The sequence below is a fragment of the Podarcis tiliguerta genome (genome assembly GCF_965153285.1).
Source record: "Podarcis tiliguerta genome assembly, chromosome: 3".
Taxonomy (NCBI): domain Eukaryota; kingdom Metazoa; phylum Chordata; class Lepidosauria; order Squamata; family Lacertidae; genus Podarcis; species Podarcis tiliguerta.
The window spans coordinates 93,847,546-93,871,067 of NC_139536.1; the positions used below are offsets into that span (position 1 = coordinate 93,847,546).

The following is a 23,522-nucleotide window of genomic DNA, read 5'->3' on the forward strand; positions in this document are numbered from 1 at the left end:
GGTTTGTTTTTATTGATCAATCTGTCCATGTGCCCAGGATGAACAAGTCCTTGTCTACCGATGCCCCAGAATAAGCTGATAGATTTCTGAGGTGGAAGCACGACTACTGCTTGGAATTACAGGTGCACAGTCACATGCTCCAATGATCCTCTGTGTAGAAAAACCATCTCCACAAATAGAAAACCTTGTTTTCTGATCTGCAAATGAACTTTTCACACTTGAGGTCACCTAAAAAACCTCTTCCCTGAAGTGGCACAGTCCTTGCTATCACTAAGATTCAACTGCCTCATTTTAGTGCATGTGTAAGCCAGGCCTGAGCATTACCCACTACAGTTGTATCTTGGAAGTTGAACAGAATCCATTCCGGAAGTCCATTTGACTTCCAAAACGTTCAGAAACCAAAGTGTGGCTTCTGATTGGCTGCAGGAAGCTCCTGCAGCCAATTGGAAGCCATGGAAGCCCCTTCGGATGTTCGGCTTCCAAAAGAACGTCTGAAAACTGGAACTCTAACTTCTGGGTTTCCATCGTTCGGAAGCCAAGGCATTTGAGATCCAAAGTATGACTGTATAGGTTTTGTATAAGAGGTAGGGCAGCTACTTGCACATTGCTCCCAAATGGAAAGTACATTATTAGAAGAGGACAAAATATTAATCAGATTTGCGTAAGATTTGCACAGGCTAATTTATATGTATAGGTGCAAATTTAGAAACAATTATTACGATTTAAATAGAAACACAATCCAACCAAAAATAGTGAAAAAGATTGTGGCCAGGTGACCTGTATCCAGTTCACTGTCTAGATGCAAAATGTAGATCAACTTCAAGGCCCTGTAAATGCAAGAAACCAACTGGATTCCACCCATGTTCTGTAAATTACTCATGCTGCAGGCTAATGTTGCCATATTCTAAGAAGTAAAATTCTAGGCACAAAAGTTGTTCAGCTTTATTGGGGGAAATGAAACTTCCCCCTTGTTGAGCAACCCTACTCCAGGCTCATGTAAGCAGCTGGAAAGAGAAATAGGATTCCTTCACAAAGCGGAATATGTATATGTGTGTAATCTACCCTTATAATTTTTCATCTTGCTTCATGTGGTTAAAGGGCGTTAGAGGCAAAGCGTTTGTGCACCGTAAATCTCAAATCTCTTTTAAGGAGTGCAGTTACATGCCTACAAAATGCAATTTTGCAAACTATGCCCCCAAAGAACTGTAAGGTAGAACTATAAAGTGGAACTATAAAGAGAAGTTTTCCAGGATAAAACACACAGGGCAGCAGAACCTGCCAGAAAAGAATGAGAGAAAATTGAAAGCATAGACTTAAGAGATGAAACAAGCTAAGTACTCTCCAACCCTCTTCAAATAGTTGGAAACTCTGTAGATAAGGAGGATAAAGCTCATGGACAATATGCCTGCCAGACATAATAAAGGTAAAGGGACCCCTGACCATTAGGTCCAGTCGTGGACAACTCTGGGGTTGCGGCGCTCATCTCGCTTTATTGGCCGAAGGAGCTGGCGTACAGCTTCCAGGTCATGTGGCCAGCATGACTAAGTCGCTTCTGGCAAACCAGAGCAGCGCATGGAAATACCGTTTACCTTCCCGCCGGAGTGGTACCTATTTATTTACTTGCACTTTGATATGCTTTCTAACTGCTAGGTGGGCAGGAGCTGGAACCGAGCAACAGGAGCTCACCCCATCGTGGGGATTCGAACCGCCGACCTTCTGATCGGCAAGTCCTAGGCCCTGTGGTTTAACCCACAGTGCCACCCGCGTCCATAATACCTAGGTTCTATTTCCAGCGTTGAAGTTAGTGCAGGCCTCTGAATGCCAGTTGTTGTGCTCAGGTCCTGCTTTTGAGTTTCCCAGAAGTATCTAAGTGGCCACTGTGAGAATGGGATGCTATATTAGAATAGACTTTGACCTGAATCATCATTTGTCTTCTTACATAAAAGGGGAAAGGGTCACAAGCTGCAGTTGGAAGAGTCATTATGCATACAAGTTGTCTGTGTGGAGGGCAGAGGTGCCAACTTGAATAAAATATTGGAGGGGCCTTGTATCAATCACAAGATGCGGCACACACAGAAACTATTTGAATGACAATGCTCATTAACTTTGGGGGTCTGGCCCCCTCAAATATTTTATTGTGGGGCCCGAAGGGACCTTGGCCCCTAGGAGTTGGCTAATGGGGTGCAGGGTGTGTGTGCAGAGTGACTTGGGATAACAGGCAGCTAGCAGATAGAGAGGGCGCAGTGATGGGATCAATGCCTACTGGTCCAAACCCATGTCTGTAGCCTTTTTAGACTTTACCGATTGGTAGGGTGAGCGTTGCTCCCAGAACAGGGAGGAAGGAGTCAAATGACAACAAGGTTTGGTTCAGAGAAAGAGTTTATTCTGCACTCCAGATAGCAGAAGGCACTGCGTGAATCGGTTCACAGCAAGCATAAAAGCAAGAGAAATTGCATACAGTATATATATCCTCCAGGCACCCTCTCTCCCCTTCCCCAGGAATCCAGACACGTCAGCTTATACACATAAGTTGACATCCATGACCATAAACAGATGTTCCTGTTCCTGTACTCTTGACCATAAAAGGATGTTTCTGTTCCTGTATTCCTTATCTTGGGGTAAGAAGCTCACCAACTTTAAGAGCACTCCTGGCGTCATTCCCGAGCGTGGGGGTGTATTGCAAGGTCTGTGCGTCAGTGTGTCAGGATATTTACAACACACAAGACAAGATAAGCCCCAGCTCTGCCATCCTGTCTCCACTTCGGAACTGGCAAGGCCATTCATTAAGCGTCACATACTGATAAAGGAGAGAGCTTTGTTTATACAGCTGGGTTCTTGGTTCAAGTGCTCAAGTTAATGCATTTTAGCTAATGGAGAAGGAAAAATGGGGATTTTGGGGCCCGTTTCAGACTGACTGCACAGTCAGATTTTAGATTTGGGAAACCCAGTCCTTCCTGTCAACCCATGACTTTTGTGCATAGACTCAGTGCTCTGGGGCCCTGAAAAGAGCAGTTGATATGAATGGCCCAACTTGCATCTCCGATTGAACAAGGGCAGGAACCGTGGGCGCAATCCTCACCCCCTCCCATGTTTATTTACCCAAACACACTTTGTTATTTGTATAGCGTCAGAATCAAAAAGTATAACGTGCAATGACATGGAGGTAAATATCAGCTTACCTGATGCAGCGCGCCAATGATTTTGCGGGCCTCTTGATAGACAGTTTCAGGACTCCAGTGAGGGTTGACTTCCTTCAGCGCTTTGGCCAGGCGGTTGTGCTCTCGCAACCAAAGTGTATGCATAGCTGCCAGCGAAGGGACTTCACTAGCTCGACTGTCTCCCGCCATGAAGCATTCAATCCTTTCTTCCTTGTCCGCCTTGGGGTCTTGAGCGCAAAGGGAAGGCACCTGGGCCACAAAAGGAAGGTATTCGCGGCCATTGTCAAAATATTGTGTGTTTATTCTCAGGAGGCCCTCTTCGCTTGTCAGGTTCCTCAGTTTGTTCTCTGTTGCAGGCGTGCTGCCATAAACAGTCGATGCGTCAAGGAAGGAGGTGAGGCTATTAATCTGTTGCCTTGGATTTAAGACAGAGAGGTTTCCTATGAGAAATCCTTGGTGGCCAGTGGCACATGCAGGGGATGAGCGGTAAAATGGCAGGCAGTTCAGGCTCGTAGAGAATGTATCGTTGGCAAAAACCTGCGGATTAAGTAAATACCTTTCGTTAGGGAACATACTGCACAACTATGACACAACTCTGGCTGATGCACATGTGGCTGAACTCTTAGGGCTGCTTCTTATGGTGTATTGTGCACACAGTGGATTAGATCTCTGAGTGGAAGGCCTCTTTCATTTTCATGACACATCAGTTGTCAAGGGAACAGGGGCATGTGCACAAATCACACCTTTCCCCTTGCACTTGGCATAAAGTAGTTTAATGCCCTTGTTTAGAAAGGATCATAGAATCATAGAATCATAGAGTTGGAAGAGACCACAAGGGCCATCGAGTCCAACCCCCTGCCAAGCAGGAAACACCATCAGAGCACTCCTGACATATGGTTGTCAAGCCTCTGTTTAAAGATCTCCAAAGAAGGAGACTCCACCACACTCCTTGGCAGCAAATTCCACTGTTGAACAGCTCTTACTGTCAGGAAGTTCTTCCTAATGTTTAGGTGGAATCTTCTTTCTTGTAGTTTGGATCCATTGCTCCGTGTCCGCTTCTCTGGAGCAGCAGAAAACAACCTTTCTCCCTCCTCTATGTGACATCCTTTTATATATTTGAACATGGCTATCATATCACCCCTTAACCTCCTCTTCTCCAGGCTAAACATGCCCAGCTCCCTTAGCCGTCCTTTTTGTTGTTAGTGTTAAACAGTTGGGAATCAGAAACCCCTGCCAATCTACAGAGGCTCTATAGGCAAATTAAAGGAATATATTGATATTTTTTTTGTTGTTTTGCTGGTCTGATTGTGTTCCATTTTACAGTTCCAGGTATTTATTTGAAATTTATTCAATGGAAAATCTTCAGAGTTTCAATTAGGCATCAATTAATACACCATCAATACATAACCACTCAAAGGGCCCCCATGTTTTAATGGACACAGATATCATTTGCAGTTTTACAACATATGGGCTCTGTTTTTAAAAACTGTTTTTTTGTGGGGTGAGGGGGAAGAGTTAAAATCTGAGAATACATAGCGTGTTTGTCTTGTAAATACATGTATTTCTCATGTGAATGACAAAGTGGTTGAACAGGCATAATGGGGATAAGGTGGCCCTTCAAGTAAACTGTTCCTAAGCTGCTAAGGACTTTATAGTAACACTTTGAATTGGGCCCAATAACAAATTGACAGCCAGCGTCGATCTCTGAGCAGAGGTGCACTATGCTGACACCCGTCTCAGCTACCACCAAGGCTACCTAGGTCCTCCAGGGGCGAAGCTGGAACCAGAAGCCAGATTGCATTCCTGCTCCTTCAGAGGAAGTGCAATCCTGTTCAGGGCAGGCAATTGGCCAATTTCTCAGATATTTGTAAGAATGATGGGAGGTTTTCAGTAGCCCACCAGAAGAAAGGTATGTGTGTGCGTGTGTACGTGCAGTATTTGAAAATGAAGGATGCACAAAATCCACATACACATTTTTTTTACCTGACATATCTACAAGAAAATAAGACTTAGAAATGTGTTTCTCCGCCAGGCCAGGGCCCATGATTAGACAAAATGAGGGTCAGCTGGCTTAGCAGATGCTAGAAAGGAGAGAATGAAAGCAAGGTGTTGGGACAGTAGACCTGTGTGTACACATGGCCGTCCTACAACCCCTAAGCTAACCTGGTGCCCTCAGCTGCAGGGAAGGTTGTTGTTCTGCTACCAGTATTGAAGTAGGCTTCTGTGCACAGAATGGGAGATGATGGAATTCCATCTTGTCCTTGGCCCTGTTGCCCCTACCCATTTTGTCTGAAGCTTAGCATCACCTAATGTAATGAACCATGACAAGGCAGGATAAGAAAAATGGGCCGTTCCCTCATGGGGCAGTCCTCAGTGAGAACTCTCAGTTGTGAATTTCAAAAGATAACCAAACTTTGGAAAGAGGACAGATTTTCTCTGCCATTATGTACGATTGTTAAGGAAGGGCTGGTACTTTTCAATACAGTTTGCTAAAATAACCCCTCAAGGGAAACCTCTGCAGTGCTTTGATAAAGAAAAAAAGCACCAGCTTTGTAGAGATTGCTGACCTAATCCACCTTTTCTTCTGTTTGCTGTTGAGAGTAGTTCTTTTTTTTTAAGCGTATACTCTAGAAGTCAAGATAAGCTCTATAAACCCCTATATTAATCTTGCAGGTATCATATATTACATTATAAATGCATCAAATCTGTTCCATGTTCAAGGTGCTATTAATAAACAAAAAGGGGATTTTAAAATTTGTGTTAATGCAGGTGGAGAAAAAACCAGACTGAATGGGGGAAATGCCAGGCACACAGAGAGGAAATCTGAGATTTAAATGAGATGACGAGGGCTGAAGGATACTTGTAATGGAGCTTTAAAATCTGTGGCTTAATGACATTTTTCCCCCACATTATTCAATAGGCCGTGTTGGTTGTTTTTTTTCTAAAATAGCACTGAAAACTCATTACTGTGGGGAATGCTATCAAGGAGGCTATTATGTTAAATACTTGCTTATCTTCTAAGCTGATTAAAACTTGTTTGATTAATAAATGCTCCCACTTCTTTGCTCATTAGTTTAGTGGAAACTGTTCCAAGGAGTGATCCTTTATTTTGACAATGAATATTTCTCTGGTTAATCGTGGCCTTTATTGCCTCTGTTGTGTAATCAAGTGTTTTCTTTGCTTGATGTTCCCCTGGTGCAGTGTTTGCCTCCTTTATTAATTTGGTTGTTTAGATGCATCTTATCTTCCCTTTCAATTGAAGAGAAGGAATTTTTAGGATCCAATGGACCTCCATCCCCCCAGCTGAAAATGAGCCTAAGCCCAGGTTAACTCCCATTGCTCATATCCACCCCTCTTTCATTCTTCTCTTCCTTTCCTCTCTTGCCTTTCCCAATTTAAACTGTAAATTCCTCAGAGCCAGAGCACCAAGTGAATCTATGGCAACACTGTTCCTACTATTGCTTGGTATGACTCTATTGGATCCTATATTCTTTTGAAACACTGTTTGTGAAGTAGAATCTGAATTAATTCACTAGGCATTTAATTACTTAGTGAACTAAGGTGAAAAGGTTCTTGCAACACACCAAGCGGTGGCAGGGGGAGGGGTAGGAATCTGTCAGTTTTTGTTTCTCCCCATTTCTCATTTTCCCATTCTTAAGTTCTCTACATTTTAAAAAGTCCTCCTGAAATCTCACCAGTATTTTAGTGCGGATTTATCCTAATGTACATACTTCTGTATGCAATTTTGCCTCAAATACACATTTCTGCAAAGCAATTTCCCCTCATGCAATGCATTTTGTATGTTATTAAGGTAAAGGGACCCCTGACCATTAGGTCCAGTCGTGACCGACTCTGGGGTTGCGGCGCTCATCTCGCTTTATTGGCTGAGGGAGCCGGCGTACAGCTTCCAGGTCATGTGGCTAGCATGACTAAGCCACTTCTGGCGAACCAGAGCAGCGCACGGAAACACTGTTTACCTTCCCACTGGAGCGGTACCTATTTATCTACTTGCACTTCGTGCTTTCGAACTGCTAGGTTGGCAGGAGCAGGGACCGAGCAACGGGAGCTCACCCCGTCTTGGGGATTCGAACCGCCGACCTTCTGATCAGCAAGTCCTAGGCTCTGTGGTTTAACCCACAGTGCCACCCACGTCCCTATGTTATTGTATGTTATTACCCATTCATTTATTTTAATTTATTTGTTTATGTCCTTACTATGTTGCTTTTTAAGTGACATCAAACATGCCTCATGTCTTCCTGTTCTTGCAACCTAGAACATCTTACTGTACTGTATTTACATGAAGTTATTTCCTTTGCACAGTACCATCCAGAAGGAAAGCTCAGCTTGTCTATTACAAGGGGGAAATATAGAGGCATAATTTTGTACCTTAAAGTTTTACCTTCTGTGGCTCATTGCAGTTCATTGGGCAAATTGGGTTAGAGATGGTGCATTGGAGCCGAAACACAGATGCCTTCTGCTCCCCACCCTCAATGATCCTGACCCAAATAAACCCCTCCCCTGGATACCTCTTTTTTTCTTGGAAAGAAAAATAGATGTGGCGTTCCAATCACAGAACCACTGTGAAACATCATCCTACATAGACCCCAAATCCTATGTGATCTGCAAGGGCAACACCAATGCTTGCAACAATCATATGTGCTCTTTTATAATACAGTGGTACCTCGGGTTACATACGCTTCAGGTTACAGACTCCGCTAACCCAGAAATAGTGCTTCAGGTTAAGAACTTTGCTTCAGGGTGAGAACAGAAATCGTGCTCTGGTGGCGCGGCAGCAGCAGTAGGAGGCCCCATTACCTAAAGTGGTGCTTCAGGTTAAGAACAATTTCAGGTTAAGTACGGACCTCTGGAACGAATTAAGTACTTAACCCGAGGTACCACTGTACCAAGGAGTCATCATCAATGCTCCAAAAAAATGTGCTCTGAGAAATTACAAGACCAAAATGAACTAGGCTCCTTCTTTGTAGTTCACCTCATTTCCAAGCGCTAACTCAGAAGCAAAGCTCTGCTGGATAAGATTAAATGAATTTAAAGACTTCGATGCACATGGAAAGGAGTATCAGACTATATTTTCAACCTGCATACCTTGATCTGAATACTTAAACAGAGCCCCTATACACATGCGGAGCTCTGTCCACACAATTATCATCGTGAACACAAAGTTACCAATTGTGTAGACGGAGGTGGACAATCTGTGGCCCTCCAGATGTTGTTGGACTTCTAACTCATCCCTGTCAGGGGCTGATGGGAGTTGGAGCCTGACAATATGTGGAAGGCTACAGGTTCCCCATCCTGGGCAAGTACGGCTGTATGCAAGAGGACCTCTGCAGACACTCACACGATCTATGGATGCTAGGGCAGTACCTTGCCTAAACTAGTGATCTTCTAGGTGCCTCCTGCCTCCTCCTTTGGCAGGAAGATAACAACCCACCTCGGTTATATGATGAAGTCTATCAATAAAGAAATACTTCTAGAACAGGATTCTAGCTCTGCTAAAAACGACCCACCTGACCTTAGCTTTTCACATTGAAGAATTAGAGAGCAGATCCTCTGCTTAAAATTAGAGGCAGTATATTCACAGGATGTTTCATCCTGAATCATTAGAAGAAAATATTTCCAGCTATTTAATTGTATTTATCACCAAGGCTATTTTAAATAAAATACAATTACGACGCTGACTTTTTTTTTATTAATTACTGCAGAGGCCATCAAATAGCTACCAGCTATTAAAATCTCTCTCTGAATTGTAATTATCATACTCAAGAGGGTCCTTCTATTTTGAGAAAAGAAATCCGTTGCTCAGAGGGATGTTTCTTATTCTCAATCCTTAAGAAAGGAACGTAAATAAATCGAGGTTGAAAAAACAAACCCTAAAACACAAATTGTTCAAAGGGGCAGATAATCCATTTAATTGCATTGGGCACATTTAACAGAACTGGCTGGTTTCTTGCGATTTGAATCATATTGTTTTAATGCTTATAAATAAATAAATAAATAAATAAATAGCATATTTGTTAATAAGGTAAGTTGCCTTGGGACAGTTTTGAAAAGTGGCTTAAGTCACATCCACATCAAACATTTAAAGCAGTCTTGTACCAATTTAAAAGTCATAAGTTTCTCCAAATCAGGCATCCTCCAGATGTTTTGGGACTACAGCCCCCATCATCCCTAGCTAACAGGACCTGTGGTCAGGGATGATGGGAATTGTAGTCCCAAAACACCTGGAGGGCCGAGTTTGGGGATGCCTGCTCCAAGTAATCCCAAGAACTATAGTTTGTTAAGGGTGCTGGGAATTGTAGCTCTATGAGGGTTAAACAACAGGATTCTCTGTTATAAACAAACAAACAAATTGCCACCACATCTGATGGATAAATGTTCATAGAACAATAGAATCATAGAATTGGAGAGCTGGAAGGGACCCATCTAGTCATCTAGTTCAGGGTCATCTAGTTCAGGCACCCCCAAACTCGGCCCTCCAGATGTTTTGGGACTACAACTCCCATCATCCTAGACCACTGGTCCTGTTAGCTAGGGATGATGGGAGTTGTAGTCCCAAAACATCTGGAGGGCTGAGTTTGGGGATGCCTGATCTAGTCCAATCACCTGTATTGCAGGAATCTCAACTAGATCACACATGACAGATGACCATTTGTATGTTTGCCGTCTGCTGTCCTTAATTCTGTGGCTCTTCATCCTCAGAGCTCATCTCCTCTGTCCTGAAAACGTAGTTCAAATCCACCAGCTCCTTCCTCAAGCAATGTCCCATCATGCTTTGCTCAGATGAGTGCCTGATGTAGCATTGGCTCAGCTTTCAGGTTCAGAGGAGAGAGAAAAAACTGCTTCTGCCTGCTTGTTCACTCTCATTATCATATCAAACACCTTCCCCCTTGAGGATTTTTGCAAGACACAAAGGGGCCAGCATAGGGCTCATTTGCCTCCCAAGAACTGGGGAGTTGGAATGGAGGTCAAAGGTCATCCAACTCCCTGCACAGCACAGAAAAGTCACTATCACATCATCCCTGATAGGTGGCTATTTAACTTCTGCTTAAAAACTTCCCACAAAGAAGAGTCCACCACCTTCTAGGACAGTCCCTTCCACTTTGAAACACCTTGTAACCATCAGTAAGTTATTTCCATCTTAAATGGGACTGCATTAAAAAATCCATCTTTTAATTAGTGTACCAAGTGTTGAAAGGCACTAGCAAAAATTAGCTTGACCTAAGATACAAAGGATTCTTGTGAACAGCCTGTGGCACAATTGCTCCATAAAGTTTCATAAATACACATCCCTATACACTTTTTTCCATTGCAATAGGTTCATCTAACTTTCTCTGCCTTTGTTTTAGAAGCTGCGTTTCGTATTAAAAGCAGCCAGAATTTGCAGTCAATATTATTATGCCGACGACAGTCACAATACACAACTGAGAATGGTCACGTGCATTTCGACCCCCACACCCGACAGGATAGCACACTGCCTATGAAGGAGAGAAAAACAACTCCCAAAATGTTTTAGAAAAATCTTTCTGGATGCTCCTATTGGACAGGTGGCGGCACAATGAGAAGCTTCTTTTGTTAGCTAAACTAACCGTGGAGTCAAGTCTTCCTTGTGCAAAGTAGGGGGCATATAAGCTATAGATATATGATCACCAGCAACAGCATCTGTAATTTTCTTGCACAGTGCAGTTGCTACATTTTACACAGCAGAAGCTCACACCCATCAGACTTCGTATGAGCCTATTTAAATGGACAGTAATTTTGTAATACTCAATCTTGCAACATATTGAAGGTAGGAGAATAATCTACGCAGAGATTTCTTTAATGAGTGATATTCATGTATGTGCTACCTGCTTTGAAAGGAATCCATGCAGCTATTTCTTAAATGAGTAATATTCATTTATGTGCTACCTGCTTTGAAAGGAATGGGACAACCTATATATCCTTATATGCATGGGGGAAATAATTTATAGTTTATGGTGCAATTAGACGTGATACTTCTTTTAAAAATCAACAACACCTTAATGTACAGTGGTACCTCGGGTTAAGTACTTAATTCGTTCCGGAGGTCCGTTCTTAACCTGAAACTGTTCTTAACCTGAAGCACCACTTTAGCTAATGGGGCCTCCTGCTGCTGCTGCGCTGCCGGAGCACGATTTCTGTTGTCATCCTGAAGCAAAGTTCTTAACCTGAGGTACTATTTCTGGGTTAGCGGAGTCTGTAACCTGAAGCGTATGTAATCTGAGGTACCACTGTAGTATAATCATCATCATCATCATCATCATCATCATCTGGCATAGACTCCTCCCTAAGCTATCTGGCACCGTAAAGTTTTTTACCAGCAATAAACATTCTCACTATACTTACAAAAAAGTTTTAAAACAACTGTTTAAAAATTGGAAAGGGGAAACAACAGTAGATTCTCAAAATGCATAGGCAATCAAAGTTTCCAGGCAATTTTAAAACCTAAGATGAAAGGAAGACAGGCAAATATCAGGAGGGCGAGGGTGCCACACCTGACACCAGCAGAGGCACCATCAATTGCTGACTGACATCCCTGTGGAAGGAACCTCAAACAGTGAGTTTTGCCTGACTGCAAAGAGCCCTCAGGGTGAGCTTCCAGGAGCGAGTCTTGTGTATTACTATAGCCAACTATAACCTAGGAAAATTTTCCCCCATCTGTTTTAAATAAATGTTTGTTTGCTACTTTTTGAAGGGTGAAAAGGGCAACACTTTGGTTTGGAAGAATGCCCATTTTCCAGCTCTATAATTTCACAGCGTCCACTGATGGGGGAAACAAGTACAAAGCAAAACAATCTTTAGATATTCTGAAACTGTACCGTTAACAGGATGCAGTTCTGTAGCTCATTTCCCAAGTGGAGCGCTTGACGTGGTACTTTCATCTGCCAGAATGTGTGCTATGGAAGAGCATGATGATATTCCACAGGAAGATGTAAGTCCAGGATAATAAAAAATATCTCTCTATGGAGCCCTCTTATTTGAAGAAGCAGCAAAACAAAACCTAGCCAGGATAACACTCTCCTTGACAATTCTTATTCTGCAAAATACCCTCGGTAGCATTTCAAAAATATGGCCAGAGAAGCACATTGCAAATAAGTACTTATTTACCAATTTGCAAGAAGCTTGCCAGATAATATCACCTTAATTCCACACACGCCTTTAGCTCAATCAAATGAATGAAACAAAGATCTAGATCAGAAATGTCAGAGTAACTCCAAGTGTGAGAGTTTGCATTTTTGTCTGGTCCATCCCTGCTGGTGCAGTGAAACCTAGGTCTGAGCAAAATGTTCTTAAGAATAATTCAGTTTCAACTAAAAGTAAACTAAACAAACTAAATGGCTCAGTCCATAAGGCTACAGCTCATGTCATCCCTGACCACTTGCCATAGGAAGGAGGACCTCATATTGACCACCACTACATCGTTTTCTTTGATTCTTCAACAGTTAATTCCAGTTCATATGATCATAAGAAGAAACCTGCTGGATCAGGCCAAAGGCCTATTAGTTTAAAATCCTGTTCTCACAGGGGCCAACCAGATGCTTATGAGAGAGGAACCCCCAAGCAGGACCCAACTTGTGATTCCCAGGTGGTACATAGTTGCTATTGAAAGCCTCCTTGAATTTGTCTAATCCTCTTTCAAAGCCTCCTTGAATTTGTCTAGTGGCCATCACCTCCTCTTGTGGAAGCAAATTCCACACAGATTGCTGTTGGCTCGCTGCACAGCTTTTAAGATTTCGCAGAGTGATTTTGGATTGGGAAGGAAAACTAGCCCATGCTCCTAACTGTTAGGTGCAATGGGATAAGAGATGGGGAAGCAACTGACACCTTCCTACCCCTGTTCCCAATAGAAATCCTGAACTGTAGAAGCAACTTTGCTTGTAGGTTGTAAAGGCTGGGTCCCTAACTGCTATGCCAGATCTGTTGAGTATGTTCACGTTCTTTGCAAGGGCCCATGGTATGTCCAGGGTAGGTTTCTTGCCCTTGTCCATCCTAAGCAGTATGAGGTTTCTGTTGCTTCTGAAATAGCTATATACATGGGAGTCTCAGTAGGCGCACCTCCTCGTTCAAAGGGTTTATAATTTGGCCTTTAAATTTAGGCATTATTCTGTGTTGTTCTTGACTTGCATTGTACAGAAAGGGAAATTTAAAATGGAGTAAGAATTTTAATTAACGGGAAAGACTTCATGTCGAAACAAACAATGACTAGCAGGAATGAATAATCTGGCAATGGGGAGGCTTGCTATAGTGAAGGCACTGTAAGGGGACTGTTAAGCCAGTGAAGGAGTAACCGAACACTGAATTCTTTGCTTAAGAGCTTTTGTATTCTTCAGGGGAAGGTGCTAATCAGTAGAAAGTATCTTCCAAAGGTGCCTTCTGCTTTTCGAGCAGTGTTGTTTGCCAGGAGGAGGAGGAAAAATCTTCCACAGAACAGCAAATTATTGCATTCATTAATTCTAGGGATCATACTGCTTTTGACAAACACACATTTTCAAGGATAGAAAGCTCATACTAAAAACATGCAGCAGAATTACAGCCTCATATATATTCTCACATACTGTATTTTTTGCTCTATAAGACTCACTTTTTCCCTCCTAAAAAGTAAGGGGAAATGTGTGTGCGTCTTATGGAGCGAATGCAGCCTGTGCAGCTATCTCAGAAGCCAGAACAGCAAGAGGGATTGCTGCTTTCACTGCACAGCGATCCCTCTTGCTGTTCTGGCTTCTGAGATTCAGATTCCCCCCCCCCTTGTTTTCCTCCTCCAAAAACTAGGTGCGTCTTGTGGTCTGTTGCGTCTTATAGAGCGAAAAATACAGTATATCCTCAGAGAAGGGCCATATAGCTCAGGGGTAGAGTACTGTACTTTTCTGTGCAGAACACCCCCCCCCCCTGTGTATAAGACTCCCCCTATTTTGGGTGACAAAAAATTAAGAAAATGGGGGGAGATTACCTGGAGTTGTTGAACTGTTTTGGGGGGAGGATTGCCGAAAAACACTCACCTGCCAGACCTACGCTAACATTTGTGCATGTCGCGATAGCCTGCTACTCAAAATTAGTGAATTTTGATAACACTCTGAAAATCAGTTCATCCCCAGTGAAATAATAGCTTTCTAGATTTTGTGTTTCGCTGTCTTTGCCCTCATAGGAAAATTTAAACTGAATGACACCTTTAAAACAGAGAATTATTTGTTTCTACTTTCCTTACTAGAATAAAAAACTTGATGCAGAAGACCATAGTAAACCCCCCCCCCATCCTGATAAAACTCTTGGCTTAGCAACAAAATATAAGCATGGCCTTACTTATTCTCTCATATTTTAACTACTTTTATCAACCATTATATTTTAAAGAAAACAAACCGAAAGGATACCTGTACTGGAAAACATGGACTCCTGTTTTCACAGGTCCGTTGGCAGTCTGCTTCTCCCAGAAAGGAAGGTCGATTTACACTCTGTGGCGTAAATGCAAGGTCATGACTGATGTATTGCCCCCACACAGTGATCATATCAGAATGTTGCTCATCTTCAGTAACAGCCTCATTAGATACCTCGATAATGTTTCTTGTCACTTCACGCACCTGGAGAAAAAGAGTTAACTGAGTTGGCACGTGAGACACTATTTACTTTTCATTCAATAGTCAAAGGGGGTGAAAGCAACCAAGAACTGACCACTTTAGCCGAAATAACGTAAGTCACAAAGTTGTTCTATTTTTAAAAACATGTTTCAGTTTTATTAAATTGTTAAACATGTACAACTTAAACAACTTAAAACACACACACACACACACACACACACACACACACACACACACCCTCTCTCTTGGCAAAGTTGTTTTGAGGCAGGGATAGGGAAACTGTGGCTCTCTGGATTGTTGGAAACCAATCAGCCTCAGTCAGCCTAGTCAACGGTGTGGAATGATGGGAGTTATAGTTCAGAACATCTGCAGAGCCATAGGTTTCTCAGTCCTGCCTTAAGCGGTAAACGAGAAGCCATAGGTGCCAACTCCCTGGGGCCTTGGGTGCCCAAGCACCCACAAATTCCCCATGAAGGGAACAGGCATCCACAAATTTCACTGCTAGGGCCACACATGCTGCATGGCCCCCACAGCCATGGTCACAGGGCCAAGCTGCCACTCCTGCAAGAAGCTTGTCTCGAATCATCTTTAGGTAAAGGTAAAGGTACCCCTGGGAGGGACGCGGGTGGCGCTGTGGGTAAAAGCCTCAGCGCCTAGGACTTGCCAATCGCATGGTTGGCGGTTTGAATCCCCACGGCGGGGTGCGCTCCCGTCGTTCGGTCCCAGTGCCTGCCAACCTAGCAGTTCGAAAGCACCTCCGGGTGCAAGTAGATAAATAGGGACCGCTTACCAGCGGGAAGGTAAATGGTGTTTCCGTGTGCTGCGCTGGCTCGCCAGATGCAGCTTGTCACGCTGGCCACGTGACCCGGAAGTGTCTGCGGACAGCGCTGGCTCCCGGCCTATAGAGTGAGATGAGCGCACAACCCTAGAGTCTGGCAAGACTGGCCCGTACGGGCAGGGGTACCTTTACCTTTTAAAGGTACCCCTGGCCATTAGGTCCAGTCGCTGACGACTCTGGGGTTGCGCGCTCATCTCGCTCTATAGGCCGAGGGAGCCAGCGTTTGTCCGCAGACAGCTTCCGGGTCATGTGGCCAGCATGACCAAGCCTTCTGGTGAACCAGAGCAGCGCATGGAAATGCCGTTTACCTTCCCGCAGGAGCGGTACCTATTTATCTACTTGCACTTTGACATGCTTTTGAACTGCTAGGTGGGCAGGAGCTCACCCTGTCACAGGGATTCGAACTGCTGACCTTCTGATTGGCAAGCCCTAGGCTCTGTGGTTTACACCACAGCACCACCTGCATCCTCCTAATCATCTTTAGGCAGAAACAAAGGACCTTATTGCGTGGTAGCTACATTAGCGCTGCGATCCTGTGCCAGTCTGCTTGGAAGCAAGTCTCATTTCTTACTGTTTAGTGGGTGGGTTTTATTTTTTCCTTCATTACATTCTCTCTTGTGCTATGGCTCTATGCCTGGAAACTTTGTTGATGCAGTGTATAGAAATCTCTTATAAAAAAACAACACATTTTAATGATTTCACAGAGTACCAACCGACGGCAATGGAAATCCATTATGTAGGAAACCGTAATTCCATCCTTTGGGCTGACTTAGTCCATCTTCATAAACTGGAGGAAGCCATCTAGCCAGGGCTGTGTTGGAGGCTCCCCATCTAGGATGCTCCCTATGCAATTAAAATGTTTTAGAATACATTTTGATATAACCAGCAACATTAACTGCAGCAGGCATGTGGGCAAATATTCAAAATCTACGAGTTCAATTCAGTGACAGATTTATGAAAGGCAATCATATGCAACTCCTCAAGCTTGAGATAAGTATGGAACAAGTTTAAGGTTTGTTTTTAAAAGTCAGCTATCCCCCGCAAAACTTTTTATAGCTGGAGGCTGTGGCCAGGATCCAAAGTGCCATGGAACAAATTCCACTTTCTCAATGGAGCTTTGAACTTGTGGGTATCAAACAGGCAACACTCCATACCACGCGATATACCTCTCTTGAATCTGGAGGGGATTTTCAAAGGAATTTGCAGCATGGCATAAAGAAAGGGGAAGGGGAGATGTCAAACATTTTGCTTGGCATGCCCAAGTCCTTCAACACTCCTGAAGTAGTAACTCTTTGGATCCTGGCCTGTAAACACAACTCATGTTATTATGACCTCTTGGAGTAAGGCTCAAGAGCAAGAAAGAAAACTAAGATCTCAAGGAAATCACCCAAAGCCATGGGATTTTTGGGAATAAGGAAGGAAAGAGGTTGAAAAAGATGAGAAGTTTTCACGTTGAATGTTGGGCAATTTCATGTCTGTGCACACTCAACTGCATGGGTTTAGTGGGCTGTGGCAAGCCCTTTGCTTTTTCAGAGCTCCCCAGACCTGGTGGCAATTACCGTATTTTTCGCTCTATAAGACGCACCAGACCACAAGACGCACCTAGTTTTTGGAGGAGGAAAGCAAGAAAAAAAATATTCTGAATCTCGGAAGCCAGAACAGCAAGAGGGATTGCTGCGCAGTGAAAGCAGCAATCCCTCTTGCTGTTCTGGCTTCTGTGATAGCTGCGCAGCCTGCATTCGCTCCACAAGACGCACACACATTTCCCCTTACTTTTTAGGAGGGAAAAAGTGAGTCTTATAGAGCAAAAAATACGGTAATTCTTTCTTTGTGCAAAAAGCACAGGTGAAAGCACAAAGTCCCAAGTAAGCTTCTCTGAGTGCCTGAAACAGCTTTCTCGATCTCTTTCCCTCCAGATGTTTTGTAGTAGAGCTGCCACAATCCCTTGCCACTGCCCATGCTAGCTGGGGCTGATGGGAGTGGCAGTCCAACAACTTGGGAAGGCTGCTCTAAAGAATGAGCAAGGAATGATGATGATAGGAAGAAGAACAGATGTTTACTGGAGCACCAAACAAAAAAGACTGTTCCTTCTATATAGGAGTCCCTGCAAGGTGCAACTGTACAGAAAGACACAGATGATCTATGCGAAGTTAGTCATATACTTATGTTTCTGTAGGGACACTTAACAGGGAACAATTATTTTAGTAATACTTCATTGATCTTCAGTATACAAAGGGGCTCAATTTGCCAAGCAATGTGGGACAGTAATACATTTAATTAACTGCGATAATTCACATTTGAAGGTTGACGTACGCCTTAATAAAGCATTCAGATTAGTTACAGCTGATTTGTCTTTATTGAAATGGCATAAAATACTGCACATAGTGCTATTTCACTCAATTAAAAGTAACGATATGTTAATTTAACAGCTTAACCAGTGATTTTCTTCCTGATTGCTTTAATATTTTAGCAGATCACTGGAATGTTACGGGGTAAGAAACCTTTCTTTTCAAAAGCGGTGGGGAGGCAAACAGAACTGCAAGCACATTCTGTGTGCTTGTGGATTTGTTCCCTCAGCTGAAACAAATGGGGAAACCCGAATCTTCAGCAACATGAGCAAGAGTGCTGTGATCAAGGAAGAATGCACAGAAATATCCATAGTGAAGTGTAGGGTACAATTTTTTGACACAGTCCATCATCTGCCAAGGGCAACCTGTGTTCATATAAAGCTCCGGTTCACAGCCTGAATGCAAATCTAAACTTTATAGATTTCTTTATTTGCAAGGTTGCTTAATCTAACTACAGTGGTACCTTGGTTTACGAACTTAATCCATTCTGGAAGTCCGTTCTTAAACCAAAGTGTTCTTAAACCAAGGCATGCTTTCCCATTGCAATGGGGGACTCAATTTACACTCAACAGGAAGTGGAACATGTTCTGTTTCCAAGGCAAAGTTCACAAACCAAAACACCTACTTCCGGGTTTGCAGCATTCTTAATCCAAGTTGTTCAAAACCTAAGCTGTTCTTAAACCAAAGTACCACTGTATATCTTAATACCGAACTGCCAGATTCAATATACGTGTAACATTAAAGCACTTACTGGGGCTCCTCAAAGATGGTTCAGGGTTTAAATGATACTGCACATTCCCACAAACATCTACAGGCATCAGATGCGTCCATAATGGGCTAAAGAGCAAACATTTATCCTTAATCGCAAGTAACTGCTATAACTACATTTTTCAAACGAGCTTGTAAAAATTCTAAGGATTCTCAAATGAAGCAATGTGAAACTAAGTGAGCATGGAAGCCCAAGGAAAAACAAGGGAGACCAGCCTGTTTTGCATTACAAGGGGGAGAGTCAACATAATTATACCTGTATTATGCTGTAAGATTTACCTGTTCTGGCAAGCTCCAGTGATATGTCTGTATTTCCTGGTCATACAAGTGTCTGGGCATTTTGGTGGCAGCATGTAAGGCAGACATCCAGATACATTGGTAATCATCATGAGAACATCAGCAGGTAACACGTCTGGAAATTAAAAACACGGCTTCACTCTTTGTGCACAGCATTTGACTACCATTCATGTGGAATGCTCTCCCCAGCAATGCCTGCCTGGCACCGTCTTTGACATATTTTCGTTGCCACAGAAAATCTAATTTCCCCCCCAATGTTTTTGATAGACTACATTGTTTTGTTGCTAGTATGCTGCCTAAACTTCCTGTGTCTGTTTTGAAAGTTGTTTTATTCTCTTTTTAATGGTAGAATATTAATGTTTTTAAATGTTGCCTCTTGAAAGGCTTTGGGTAACAACGCAAATTAATAATACTGCAATTACTGGTGCAACACCATTTAAAATACTGATGCAAGAATCACACTACACACACACACACAGTTTGAATGCCAGTTGCATATTTGCAATAAAATGCAAATATTTTTCTTAAGTGCTTATTGTTGTTTTTTTACATGTCCAGAAACATTAGTAAACTGTATACTCAAGCCAAACAAAATAAACATTTTAAAGCATTCCTGAGCTGAACTTCGCATCAGGATCTCAGACATCGATACAAGTGTTCTTTGTTATTTGGAGTATCTGAATTTCTTCCCCGAAGCACAAAAAGCAGCCTCTTTTCAATTGTGTTCAATTGTGTGCACAGCCCAGATATGAATTTAAGTCCTACCTGCAGCAAAATAAGACTAGAACGAAGTCAATACTGCTTTAATCTAAGAAGCACAACCCTTGAGCACCCACAAGGGATCCTTGTGAGCATCTGCCTGTGCTTACCACTTGGAAGCAAGGAACGTTTATGCTTCTGGTGAAGTTTTCCTTTCAAAACCTGCATCGAAGCTTCCATGCTTTCGGCCGCTTGAGAGACAGCTTGAGTCTCTTGATATGAATATTTGGAAAATGCCAAAAACTGTGAAGGAGCCATTGTATCATGTCTTTCGAGAAGCCTACAGAAGAAAGAAATAATGGTGATTTAAAAAAAACCCCTTTAATTACGCTGTCATCTCTTAGGGTTTTCATGGGTGCGCTTACTGCTCCATCATTGTTTATCAGCTTCTCTTTGTGGGTATTTTAAATACATTTCTCTCTCTCTGTTCAAGCACATTCCTGGCTGTCAGGGGTTCAGGAGCAGAGTCACAGGAGAGGGAGGAAACGGAGAGCGAGGGGGAGGAGTCTGAAGGAAATGTCAGCGACGACAGTAGTCCGAGGTCTCTGAGTCTCTCCAGTGACTCGGAGGATTCACAGAAAGGGGCCCCCATGGTCAGGGCAAGGGGAGTGCCCAGGGGGACACCTCGGGAAGAAGGGGCCAGAGGAGACTCAGAGAGTAGCAGTTGGAAATCAGGGCCCGCGTCCCCCCCAGAGGGCAGTAGGGGGGAGGAGTCCCAGGCATCGGGATCAGGTGGAGCGCTGCCAGCGGGAGAACATGAGGCAGGATTGACCACACCTCCGTCGGGGAGTGAGGAAACGGTCATCAGGAAAGTTAAACGCGCGCGCGCGCCAAGTTCAAATGTACAGGAGGGAGGCACAGTGGGCAGCCCGGGAAGAGAGCCAGGTCCTAAAGCCCGCAGAAGAGAGCGGGAGGAGTCAGGGGGGTCGTCATCGTCAGCCTCAGAGGAATCCAGGGAGACAGGGGCCCCGGAGGGCAACAGGACCCAGAGGAGAAAGAAGAGGTGGAGTAAAGCTAGAGTCTTAAACTGGTGTACAGGGGGCGGAGACTCAGAGGGAGCTTCGCCGGTCTAAAGTTTAGACGTAGGGATGGAGCGCTGCGGCGTGGAAATGGAAACTGTACTTCAATAAAGACTTTTGTACATAAATACCAGCCAGCGTTGGTCCTCTGTGAGCTGGGACCAGGAGCCAGCCCTGACAGTAAGCTCCCTCTCCTGAGAAGATTTTCCACCAAGAACCTCGCAACGTGAGTCGACGTAGCGAGGGGAGAGAAGTGGTGCTTTGCGAGCTCACAAGAATCAGACAAGATGACTACAGAACAGGAATGGACAGACCTGCGAAATGCTGTGGTTCAACTCAACGCAGAGGTGCGTGCCTCCAGAAAAAGGGAAGAAGAAATGGATACAGTCTGCAAGGATCTCCAAGCCAGGTTGGACATGCTTACTAGACAAGGGCAAACGGGAGCCAGACCAGAGGGCATAGGGCTGGGGAAAAGGGGGGGCAGCCTGGTATCGCATTTCGACGGGAGTTTACCACAGTACCCTAATTTCCGAGCAGACTTGCTCTTTGCGCTGAATCTGCTGGAAAAGGACTTTAGAGATGAAAGAGAAAAAGTGGGGTTTATCCTATCCCATTTGCATGGGGAAGCCAAAGCGTGGCTGAGAAATTTATGGAGAGATAATGATCCGGCGCTCCAAGACGCGGATGCGTTCATTAAAGCGATGGATGCATGTTTTTTATCAAAGATAGACGTCGATATTGCCAGAAGAGACATACATGGTCTCAAACAAGGCAAAGCCAGTGTAAGGCAGTATCATGCCCGCTTTTTTGCATTAGTCCACGCGCTGGGGTGGGAGAAGAATTCTGCTCCAGTCAGAGACCTTTTCTGGGAAGGATTGAATGCAAATGTGAAAGATGAGATTGCAAGAGGAGAGAGACCTAAGACCACTCAGCAAGTGGTTCAGAGGGCGCTGGAAATCGGCGTGCGTTTGGAAGAACGTCCATGGAACAGAGATGAAGGGCGTTGGGGACGCACACCAGCGAAAGCACCTCCCCTTTTTCCCAGCGATGCAGCGCGTGCGCAATCCACACCCCCCCAAGGAGGGGGGGAAGAACCGATGGAGCTCGGAGGTGCCAGGGCTCAGTCAGCTACCAGAGCCCTAACGCCGGGAGCAGTCAAAACGAAGCCTCCTAGAGGGAACAGGAAGTGCTACATCTGCGACAGTGCTCAACACATGGCGAAAGAGTGTCCCCAGAGGCTCCACAAGCACACTGCAGCCTCGGCAACAGTCAAAGAAGCAACTCGACTGGGAACACAGCAACAGTTAAACGACAGAGTCTGGCTGGAGGAAGAGGCACTGGGGTCCAGTCAGACAAGTCCATGAAGCAATCCCCAGCACTTTTGCAGCCCACAGACCCCCTCCCACCCAAACCAGTGGTGCAGCTTACAGCGTCTCTCCAACTGCCCAGCGGCAGCACTCTGGAAGTGCCGATCACCATTGACTCCGGCAGCAACGCCGACTTTATAGGACTGGATTTTATTCAGCAGCACAATATACCACTGCTACCAGCCACGCTGCCCCTGAAGGTTGTCATGGTGGATGGCAGAGACTTGTTAGGGGGGCAGGTGGTGCAACAAACGCAGCCAATGGTGATGCGGATTGGAAATCACCAAGAGGTCATCAGTTTCAACGTCACCAAACTGTCGGACACGCCGGTGGTCTTGGGCATGAGTTGGCTGCACAGGCACAGTCCAGCATTGGCGTGGTACCAACGCCAACTGACCTTCGGTTCCTCCTATTGCGCGGAACATTGCATTCTTCCTAGCCCGGAAGAAGGAGGGGAAGACACGCAGCTACAATTAAGCACGCTGCAAGCAGTGCCACACAAGTACGCAGCGTTTTTGGAGGTTTTCTGCGAGAAGGAAGCAGACAAGCTGCCTCCCCACAGGCCCTATGACTGCCAGATTGACCTCCTGCCAGGGGCGACGCTGCCAGCCGGGAAACTGTATTCCATGTCTGAAGACGAGCTACAGGAGCTCAAGGAGTTCATAGACCTCAACTTAAAGCGCGGTTTCATCCGGGAGTCGAAAGCAGCGGGGGGCAGTCCTGTATTCTTTGTGAAGAAAAAGGACACGCCCCAAAAGAGGCTTGTAGTTGATTTCAGGCTCTTAAATTCGAAGACCAAGCCCACAGCCTTTCCAATGCCCAAAATAGATGACCTGCTTGCTACGGTGAGGAAAGGACGCGTTTTTACAAAGTTGGATCTGCGAGGGGCGTACAACCTGATTCGCATACGGGAGGGGGACGAGTGGAAGACTGCCATGTTCACGCCCCTGGGCACATATGAATACAGAGTTATGCCCTTCGGTTTACAAAATGGCGCCCACTGTTTTCAAGCCTTCATGCATCACGTCCTGGCGGGTCTCCTCTACAAGAAATGCGTCTGCTTCTTGGACGACATCCTGATATTCTCAGAATCTGAGGAGACCCACGAGGGGGACGTCAAGGAGGTTCTGCAGCGACTGCAGGAGCATCGGCTATACGCCAAGCTGGAGAAGTGCCAGTTCGACAGGAAGGAGGTGGATTTCCTGGGCTACAAGCTGTCGGACAAGGGGCTCGCCATGGACAGCGCCAAGGTTCGCGCAGTGTTGGATTGGAAGAGCCCGCGCAATCGGAAGGAGGTCCAGCGGTTTGTGGGGTTTGCCAACTTTTACCGCAAGTTCATCAAGGGGTTCGCGATGCAGACAGCGG

General features: G+C 44.6%; 1 protein-coding gene across 6 annotated transcripts in view; it reads right to left on the bottom strand.

Moving 5' to 3' along the window:
- Nucleotides 1-23,522, bottom strand: part of TPO (thyroid peroxidase) — a 990,904-nt gene that overhangs the window by 38,183 nt on the left and 929,199 nt on the right. For all 6 annotated transcript variants that reach the window (XM_083431581.1, XM_083431582.1, XM_083431580.1 and 3 more), the window contains exons 4-8: nt 19,882-20,051; nt 18,995-19,127; nt 16,313-16,442; nt 14,558-14,764; nt 3,180-3,695 (exon numbers count right to left, since the gene is read on the bottom strand). In XM_083431581.1, coding sequence (XP_083287707.1) covers nt 3,180-3,695; nt 14,558-14,764; nt 16,313-16,442; nt 18,995-19,127; nt 19,882-20,051 — 1,156 coding nt within the window. The remainder of the gene's footprint in view (nt 1-3,179; nt 3,696-14,557; nt 14,765-16,312; nt 16,443-18,994; nt 19,128-19,881; nt 20,052-23,522) is intronic.